Source organism: Bufo bufo, chromosome 1 (genome assembly GCF_905171765.1).
Source record: "Bufo bufo chromosome 1, aBufBuf1.1, whole genome shotgun sequence".
In the NCBI taxonomy this organism is placed as follows: domain Eukaryota; kingdom Metazoa; phylum Chordata; class Amphibia; order Anura; family Bufonidae; genus Bufo; species Bufo bufo.
The window spans coordinates 502,039,691-502,050,140 of NC_053389.1; the positions used below are offsets into that span (position 1 = coordinate 502,039,691).

Sequence of the window (10,450 nt, forward strand, 5' to 3'; positions counted from 1 at the left end):
ATTATAAAAAAACTGAAATTCTCAGTAACTTGGATAATTGGAATTGTCTAAATATCTTACAGTGGTATTCAAGAACATGGAGTTATGGAATCGCCACAGTCTACTTTATGACGGAAACGCTGTATTGCCAAATAGTTTACTAGCACCAGTGCTGGAAATATGCCGTGTAAGCCCTCATGCACACGACTGTATTTTTTTTTTCTGCATCTAATCCACATTTTTTAGTGGATCTGGCACATTCATTTCAAAGAGGCCACATAAAATGCGGAAAGCACACTTTATGGTTTGTGGACCACGAAACACACACGGTTGTGTGCATGAGGCCCTAAGGTGCCTATACACCTTGGATAGCTGTCTGCTGAACACCAACAGCTGTTACTCCTGGCCCTGCCCCCGTACACGGGTATGGGGAGAGGGGTATAAGCCCCTGCCAAACACCCCCTCTCCAAAACATCTCCCTTGAGAACAAACGGTCAAGCATGTAAAAACTCAACATCTGCCATTGGGGGTACATTAGGATACCCCCATACACATAAATGGTCGGCTGGTCCTGCCTTATTTGACTTTCATCTCATCTAGATCTTCCTTTACATGTAGTAATAATCCACCTTGTAAATGAGCTTCCCGCCGTCCCTTTGAAGTGTATTACATTTTACAAGCCTATCCAGTATTACTTGTAAACTTGTAAAGCACCCTATTTATGATCTTTTCAGCATATTTTTCTACCATCTGCTTGAGATGTTTTCTCTCTTCAGTATAAAATGACTAAAGCCCTTTACTGTGTGTTAACGGCTCGCTCTCTAAATTGAATTATTTCTTGTATATGTTACATCCCATGGCTGTAATGAAAACCTGGAATAAAAATGTTCAGTTGAACTACCAAACTTTCAAATGTTTTTCCAAAGTAGTGCTTTTCACTCATCTGTATAATAATTTGTATATGCCTATTGCATCACAAATGTGTGGAGTAGTCTTTAAGATGTCTGTTCGAAAGCTTAAGCCTTGACCCGCAGTTGGGCAGCTGTGGAGACAACCCTGCCATTATATGTGTATCACAGTGTCTGTACTGTATGCAGATGCTAATATTTCAGTCTGGTTAAGCCATCATGTTTCTCATGGATAAGACCTTCTTTATAACTGCTGCTGAATCTCGGAGTGTTGCACAGTTGAGCCAAGGTGATGTCTCCACCGTTGGATCCCCCAGAAATCTGAATTGGCTCCGTTAAAAAAGAACATTTTCATATAAAAAAAAGGTTTCAAAGTCTTTGCTTTGGTTCCCATCCCACCCGTACAGTGACTCGCTATTCTTTATAGACTTTTTCCAAATGTAACGTATACTACATGAGTCATTGCTCTCTAGAAATCCATAAATAAGGACTTTCATATATATATATATTTTTTTTTTTTTAAATTTTAGTTTGCATCTGATCAAGTTATCCAATATTTGACTTTTTTTTTATTATGTAGCCAAGTCCTAAATTCTTATGGCTTGAAGAAACAAATTTTGTTCTCCTTCAAAAATATGACGCTGAGGTCAATCATCCATAGTTAGAAACAGGGCTGCAACAAGCCATAAATTTTGTAAAGGGGGTTTCTGACTGTTTTATACTGATAACGGAGGATAGGTTATCAGTATCTGATCGGTGGGGGCCTGTGGATCAGTTCTTTTAGGAGGCCACTGCACCCCTCACAGCTTACTTGAGGCCACATCACGTGGCCTAGGAACATCTCAGTCCTATTCAAATGAATGGAGCTGGGCTGCGATACAAAGTACTGTACTGCCACAGTAGCAATGTGGCTGCTTTATCCAGATGATTGGCAGAGGTCCTGGGTGTTGGACCCCCCACCAATCAGATTAGGATAGGTCATCAGTATAATAAAACACTCAGAAAACCCCTTTATACAATAGTACTAATTTATAAAAATTAATATTCTTCTTTTGAAGACTGAGCTGGGGTTGGTACGTTTTTACAGACTTTACCCAAAACGAACTCCAACTCCACAGCCCTGATTAGAAACCATAGATTGTGGCTAATGGATCTGTGCATGGTACTTTTCTAGGTACACTACACCTCTCAGTATTGGATATGACTGGCGTGAGTGGCAATAACTTGGGAGGCATGACCTACGAAGATCCTTTATATACCTTTTTAAATACTGTGCCCACCTTAGAGCAAATCTGAAGGTGAATATGGGCCATGGTATGTGAGGTTGTGGCAGTTACTGAGGAGCAGTTTGCAGAAGTGACTTGTGAACAGTTGCTCGGTGTGAATAGTTGGGCTGCACCTGTTGCAGGGAACGTTTGTTTAACTGTTAGCAGTGGAAAGAGGCGCACGGTATTCCGGTATTATCCAGGGTCAAAAGGTTATAATCCCTGTAGGGAGAAACTGTAGCTTCCTTTGTTGGAGTGCTCTCTATTACCCTAATCTCTTTGAGGGTCTGGTATCTGCTCCTTTTCATCCCCCATTATAAAATACAGTTGGAGTCATTTTCTGCTGGCAAATAAACCATGTAGTTCTGCTTTATACACTATAACCTGGGAACATTTGTATTAATGATTCAATAAATGGGTTTTTATTACAGCTTTACGTTGTTCTGTCAGACTTATTTTTCCCCCTAAAAGCCTTGTTCATTTGACCTGTAGATGGTCCCACCCAGGAACCTGTGAGAAACTGATTTGCTGATGTTGCAAATGAACTTTCCAGACCACTGAGGTCCCCTCTTCAGAGGTGACATCTGAGGAACTGGCTTTTTGGTGCCTTGAATGGCACGTATTCATTTCAAAGCTGGCCTCTGACATTGCTGCATGGATATAGATTTTCTTCTAAACCAAATACACTGTAAAACATTATCTCAGCATGACGTTCTTCAGATTTAATTTAACAATGTGTTGACTTAGTTTGTCTCATTTTCTCCCCTAGAGTAATTAATGACTGAAGCGTCTTGAGGTAGAAGATTCCATTATCTGCCTATGGCAATGGAGCAGAAAGTCAGTAAGCTCACTTATGGGTGTCAGCGAAGCTCCACATCGGATGACGATTCTGGTTGTGCCATGGAGGAGTACACTTGGGTTCCACCAGGTCTTCGCCCTGAACAGGTAAGAGCAAACTAATAGCTGTGTCTGTGCGCCTTGTGTATGCTTGTTTGTGTATTATACAGGCTATATTACTGTATAATGTTTTTTTTATGGATGTTCAGTGCCGTTATAAGCCATTTCTAGTAGTTCCACACAGTAGCAACAACTTCAGAATAAGGAAAAGTATGTTATGACCTGCCTTAAAGCACATAAGGACATAAGGCTTATCTGGCATAGTATTTGAGAGAGGATGTAGTTAAACTGTGCCTTTTTGGAGCATAACCTGGCATCTGGCTAAAACATGTTTGCGTTTGACCCCTCCCGTGAAGTTGACTTCGGGGTCCTATGGAAAAAAGCTCAGATGGAAGCAATGAAAGCTGTGGCTTGGGATGAACCTACCAGCAGGAGTTGACAAAGCAGCTTTTGTCTCAGCAATGTGTAAAATGCAAGAAGCAAATTAAACCTGTTTATAGGGGCTGTTTTCTAGATGGCTTCTCACGTTATGCAAAGTAATTGTAGGTAGAAATGTTGGAATTTCTATGGACTTGTTGACCAGTAGTAGAGGAGGTGGGGTATAATGACCACATTAAATGTGCATAATTTATGGTACCCCCTAATAGTCACTGCACAACTTGCATTCCTGGAAAGCAATTCAGCAGCTGGGTGCAAACTGCCCATCTACTGGTGCTGAGTTGGCTCATCTGGTGCTCATTATCACATAAGCCTCCATCCTAATGTCGCATTGTTTGCTTTTCTTGGCTTTTTCACCTCCATTTTACCTTCTCTTTAATACATCTGAAATACAAAGAAGTCAATTGTCTGCTGCGAACATGAATGTCTTCTGAATAATATTGTTCTCCTTTACTGTATATAAGTGGTTTCGATTCATTCTGCAGGTTCAGTTATATTTTGCCTGTTTGCCGGAAGAAAAAGTCCCGTATGTGAACAGTGTAGGAGAAAAGTTTCGCATCAAGCAGCTCCTCTATCAGCTTCCCCCACACGATAACGAGGTAAGACTACATTTTTGACAAATTTGCCAGAAAAATCAGGGAAAAAGCTGAATATTGTGTAGTTTGTAGCTCACTTTTAGTTTTTTTATGTTGTATAGTATTATATTTGGTTTTTTTCCCGAGTGTTAATAGGTTTACTTACTTAGTTCTGTTTGTGCTATTTAATAGCCCCAGGCCATATTCTTCATTGTGGAACATTGAATCCCTGTAAGCCATATAGTCTGTTTACTCATCTGTAGAATGTGTCAGTCAAGTGTCAAATAATCCCTATGCTCGCAAAATTCTGGTTGGCACGCTGACCTTTGTGCTGGTGCTCTAGTTCTGTAGAATGTTAATAAAGTAACCACGGCACCAAGAATATGTGTAATAAGTGTTTTATTTTATTTTTTTATCCATCCAGCATCTTACAGTAAATTGGCCAATGATTTGGTCCAGTCCCTGGACCTTGATCACAGCCTTGTAGATCGGAGAGCGCCTCCATAGGATATGTTGTTCTTGCTGCTCTCCGATTTAGAAGGCCGTGATCAAGGTCCAGGGATTGGGCCAAAACGTTGGCCGATTTACTGTGAGATGGTGGATGGATGGCTAAAAGAAACACTTGTTCTTGCACGTATTCCTGAGTGCTGTATTTACTTATTAATAAGTAATCCTTATGTCTGGAAAAGCCAAGCATTGACAGAAATAGTTTCCTCCCTTAGGTCCGTTATTGCCAGTCATTAAGTGAAGAAGAGAAGAAGGAACTGATATTGTTCAGCACCCAGCGGAAAAAGGAGGCCCTCGGGAGAGGCAATATTAAAACCTTGTCAAGGGCTGTGATGCATGCTGTCTGTGAGCAGGTAACTAGAATTCTTCTATCTAGAATGCACATTTTTATGAGAAAATATGAGAAAACAGTATTGGCTTGGCAGCATTTTCCCACATGAGATCAGTCATGTTCTAGCTATATGTCTGGCAGTACATCTCCTAGTACTGTGACCGGCACAGTATTATTATCCCCCCACTTCACCCTGGCTCATAGGGATTCCCTCCAGCTAGTCTGCCTGTATACGTGACTGTGTTTTCTTCTTAGGAGAAGTGTCAAATTGTAGCCAGATGGCTAACTTTATTAAAACCACATTCAAATAATGAAAACCAGCTTAAGTGGTCCCTTAAATGTCTACTTTACATCAGCAATATTTGTCTTGGTTTAGAATCAGTTTATGGTTGGGGATTATTAGACTTTTCTCCCTTTTGGATTTTAAATGGGTGTTTAAATTCCTGTGTAAGTTTTATGTCAAAAGTGGTATTTTTAAATTTAATGTGAACAGCATCAAATGTGCCAACTTTCAGCATGGTATAGACTAGACTTTTTACTTGTATTTTTACACAATTATTTTCTGTTTCTCTAGTGCAGCGAAAAGATTAATGGAGGTGAAATAGCCATTTTTGTTTCGAGGGCAGGTCCTGGGGTATGCTGGCACCCATCGTGTTTTGCATGTTCCACGTGTAACGAACTACTGGTCGATCTGATATACTTCTACCAAGATGGAAAAATACACTGTGGTCGGCACCACGCTGAACTGCTTAAACCAAGATGCTCAGCATGTGATGAGGTATATAACCCATGCAAGCTTTCTATCAACAAAAGGTCACATTATTCTTCTGTCAGACTACTGGTTTCAGATGTTTAAGGGCTTCTCTGGCAACTTCACCTAATTGGGGTTTGTTACTAACCTGTGGGTGGGAGATCTTTTAGACAATGCTTGCCAGTCCCTCGCTCCCCGGTGACGCTGTCTCTGCTGTGCTAACAGACGCTGCGGTCTCTTCCGCCCAGGTCCCGACCAGATATGGCCGCTTCTTTTCACATTCAGCTCTATTAGAGTAAATGGAGCTGAACAGAAAAAGAAGCTGCCATATCTGGTAAGAGCCTGCACAAGCTCAGCAGAGACATTAGCATTGTTCTAGCAAGAGACTGGTAAGTACTGTTTAAAAGATCGTCTTACCACAGGTTGGTAACAAATCCGGATGGTGAAATGGCCCGAGAAACCCTTTCATAACTTAGACATCATCAGTTTGTGTTTTAGTACAGAAGTACTAGCATAATTATTAAGATATGGCTTCATATATCACTTATGTTTTTTTGTAGATTATATTCGCTGATGAGTGCACCGAGGCTGAGGGGCGTCACTGGCACATGAAGCATTTTTGTTGCTATGAGTGTGAGACCGTGCTTGGAGGACAGAGATACATCATGAAAGATGGCCGTCCCTTCTGCTGTGGCTGCTTTGAATCCCATTATGCAGAATACTGTGAATCCTGTGGAGAGCATATAGGTATTGTAAAGCTTTTCTTGTAATCTTACCATAATGCATTGTAATGCATGATGAGGGGTTCAAAGGGGATAATAGATTAGTGAAACAAAACCCAAACATTGTAATAGAAATACACAAACCTATGCAAATTTCTTTTCAGTATAGATGATTTAAGATTGTTGTGCACTTGGCACTGGCGTATCATTTAATTAAATTGTAGATACTTAGATATCTGATATTCACTGGTCTTCCTTTATTCACCCTTTTAGGTGTTGACCATGCCCAGATGACCTATGATGGCCAGCACTGGCACGCAACAGAAAGCTGTTTTTCTTGTGCACAGTGCAAAGTTTCCCTACTTGGATGCCCCTTTCTGCCAAAAAAGGGCCGAATCTATTGCTCAAAGATCTGTAGTTTGGGAGAAGATGTTCATGCTTCTGATTCTTCTGACTCAGCATTTCAGTCTGCTAGATCTAGAGAATCCAGAAGAAGCGTAAGAATGGGAAAGAGCAGCAGATCTGCAGATCAGTGTCGACAGTCGCTCTTGCTGTCTCCAGCATTGAATTACAAGTTCCCAGGACTGTCTGGTAATGCTGATGACACACTGTCTCGTAAGATGGATGACCTTGGCTTATCAAGGCAAGGTGCCAGTTTTGATGATAATGACTTTTGGAAAGGAAGAGATGAGCAGGAGACTCCAGAGGATCATGAAGAATGGGCTGAGCATGATGACTACATGACCCAGTTGCTTATAAAGTTTGGCGAGAAAGGACTCTTCCAGCAGCCCACTGAAGATAATCGATCTAGTGAACAATGGATGTCAGAAAATGTCAAAATCTGTAGTGACCTTAAAAGAGCTGGGCGCAACCAGAGTTTGGCAAGTAAAAAGTATCAGACTGATATGTACTGGGCACAGTCACAAGATGGTCTTGGAGACTCTGCTTACGGCAGCCACCCAGGGCCAGCAAGCAGCAGAAAGATACAAGAATTAGACTTGGATCATGGAACATCTGGTTACAAACATGACAAGATACCATGGTACAAAGACTCATTGGAATGTTTGTCTGATGATCTAAAACCACAACTTGAAAACATATGTAACTCTATGGATTCGCTAGCATTGTCCAATATAACAGGTATGTCATTTTATTCTGCATAGGGACAGATTTCATATACTTTTTGGTGAAATGATCAATTGCAGACTAAAAGCAGAAAGTACTCGCTGTAAACGCGCACAGCCAAGCATTTCACATTAAATTAAGGGCACGTGTAAATTTTGTCATGTTTGTATCGCTTCATATTATGGTCTTAGAGCACAGTAAATGATGTGGTCTTCAGGAATTTTCTCTCTGTAAACTAAAAGTGTCTTGTATATTACATGGTGTCATTTCTTCTATTTTTTTTTTTTCCCTTTTAGGAGCATCAAATGATGGGGAGAGTAAAACACGCCCTTCACACTTCTCTTATCCAAATTTTCAAGACTTGGACACAAGGGACTGTGAGAAAATGAGCAATATGGGAACTCTTAATTCTTCCATGCTGAACAGGAGTACTGAATCTTTGAAAAGTCTAAATTTGGAAATTTGCCAGGAAAAGCCACTTCCAGAAGAAAAACCTGTTCACATGTCTGCCCTGAGAAGGTCAAAATCACAGACAAGACCACAAGTCAAATTTTCAGATGATGTAATTGATAATGGAGATTATGGCAGCATTGAAATCCGACAGCCTCCCATGAGTGAGAGAAGTCGGAGAAGGGTTTATCATATGGAGGAACGCAGTGAGAGACCTCGTCATCATCATAGGCGTAGGAAAAGCAGAAAATCTCGCTCTGAAAATGCACTTAATCTTGCAGCAGACCAAAAAGTACCTGGCCGTGAGAAACCCAGATGTTACACTTCAGAGGATTATGACCGAGTCTTTCAGAACAAATCCCCTCAAGAACTTCAGGCGTACATTCAGAACAGTGAACTTTTTGGACAGTATGCAAATGCCGCTTCAGACTATGGATTGCAAAGCCAAATTATGGATAAGTTTTTGGGTCTTTATGGTGAGGATGATGACTCTTGGTGTTCAACATGTTCCTCATCCTCATCTGACTCAGAAGAGGAGGGATATTTTCTTGGACAGCCTATTCCGCGGCCACAAAGATATCAGTATTTTACAGATGACTTGCCCAGTCCCACATCTGCACTATCCAGTAGTCATTTTGGCCAAAGGACCACTAAATCCAAAAAGAAGAAGGGACGCAAAGGCAAAAACTGTATTATTTCCTAAGACTTGTAGGCATCTTTACTTTCATTCCTGTGAAGACAATGCATTGACGTGCTCAATCCACAGAGACTCTTTCATTTTCTAGCTCTATTTGCTAACATGTCGTCTTTTTTTAATGCTTTGCCATTTGTACCAAAACAGGCCGGCTGGTGTTTGCAATGTGTAATTGAGGATTTTGTGTGTAGCAGATTATTTGCTTAAATGATCACAGGTTTACAGTTCAGGTTTGCTTTGTTTTATTGCTTTGCACACAATACTGAAATTAGAATTTAGCCTGTGCACCATATGCTTAGCATGCAAGTGGTATAGATACATCAGACTTGCTAACTCTGAGCTCTCGGTCAGTCACATAACATTTCCAATCGTACCTTACAATGGTCATTTACTTTTGAATATGATCTCTTTTCACATGAATGAGGCTTGTTTGCTCCTAACAGTTAGTATTTTGCACTCCTTTAGTCACAGATGTGTCTATGTACCATTATGCAAGGAGTTCTTTTGTTCCAGGTGATTCACACTGACCCACACAGGCAGAACCAGATCTTCTCATTTGCAAGCAGAGTCTGAAGCCATGTAAGCCACGCTAAGTGTAGGATAGTTAGCTGCAAATTATTTATAATGTGTTTAAACAAATTTAGCCCTAATTTAACTGTGCATATAAGAAGTGTATATATTGTATATGTCAAATGTAGAACATGTTATTTTTTATATTACGGTAATTTTCGTTGAATTGGGGTCCAACAGAAGAGTTTTGGTTTGTGTTTGCTGTCTCTTGGTTCTTGTAATTTACAAGAGGTTTAGAAAGCAAACCCTTACAGTATTTAGTGACGATGTTTCTTTATAGTACCACCCCCTCTCCTGAGTTATTTGGCCCTGTATGTGGCACTGCAGGGGTGTAAATTCTTTTACGCCTATGTAACCTATAGGTTTTATTTATAGATCAGAATAGCAGAAAAAATTGCTGGAATGGCAATAGATTGTGTCTCGGATGTATGTTTTAGATACTATAAATCACTTGTTTGACATTTCTAAAAGACTGACACATTTTTGTGAATAAAAAAAATATAGAGCATTCCGGATTTTTTTTGTGTTTCCATTTATTATGATAAGGAGTACATGAGGAATTTATACCAGTTGCTCCCATCCCAGTAACCCTTTTCACACCCGCTTTTATTTGTCTCTGCTTTTTGGAACCATTTAGTCTGTTACTGTAAAGCATGGCACAGTATGTCCAAAACTGCCCATAGACATAACATGCATCATCAGCTGATTAACTGCACCCTGACATTTCTGCAAGGGTCGACAAAATCCTCAGACCACCTAAAATCCAGACTGTCTAAGCAGAACAACTGACTACACTATTAACGGCAGTATATACTGCTCTACCGATACCTGCAGCATCATGGTGGTGAAATATTAAAGGGTTCTTTAAGAGTTGAAAAAAAGGTTCTAATGTTTATACCACACTGCACTTGTCCATCCTCTGTATCTGGTATCGGCACTGAACCCCATTTGCTTGAAAAGGGCTGAGCTGCAAAGACTGATACAGCATAAAGCTATTGTTCAAAACTGAAACAGGGATAACTGGATAGATTTAAAGGCATCTGTCAGCAAAATTGTACCTCTGAAACTGGCTGACCTGTTACATGTGTGCTTGCCACATGGAGCAACGGGGGCATTACTATTACACCTAGTGTCTCCGCATTCCCTGCAACTGCCGTGCTCTCTTCACTTTGACTGTGCCAGGCAGTGATCACATTTACACTGCCTGGCCCTTTCAATCAAAGAGCAGAGGACGCAGC

At 40.6% G+C, this 10,450-nt stretch overlaps 1 protein-coding gene across 1 annotated transcript in view; it reads left to right on the forward strand.

The window, feature by feature from the left end:
- PRICKLE1 (prickle planar cell polarity protein 1) overlaps positions 1–9,714 on the forward strand; it is a 54,920-nt gene extending 45,206 nt beyond the window's left edge. Inside the window, exons 2-8 of the mRNA XM_040410822.1 lie at positions 2,922–3,097; positions 3,973–4,086; positions 4,785–4,922; positions 5,475–5,678; positions 6,212–6,398; positions 6,647–7,513; positions 7,795–9,714. Of these exons, the coding sequence (XP_040266756.1) occupies positions 2,972–3,097; positions 3,973–4,086; positions 4,785–4,922; positions 5,475–5,678; positions 6,212–6,398; positions 6,647–7,513; positions 7,795–8,651 (2,493 nt within the window). The 5' untranslated portion in view covers positions 2,922–2,971 and the 3' untranslated portion in view covers positions 8,652–9,714. The remainder of the gene's footprint in view (positions 1–2,921; positions 3,098–3,972; positions 4,087–4,784; positions 4,923–5,474; positions 5,679–6,211; positions 6,399–6,646; positions 7,514–7,794) is intronic.
- The last annotated feature ends 736 nt before the right edge of the window (positions 9,715–10,450 follow it).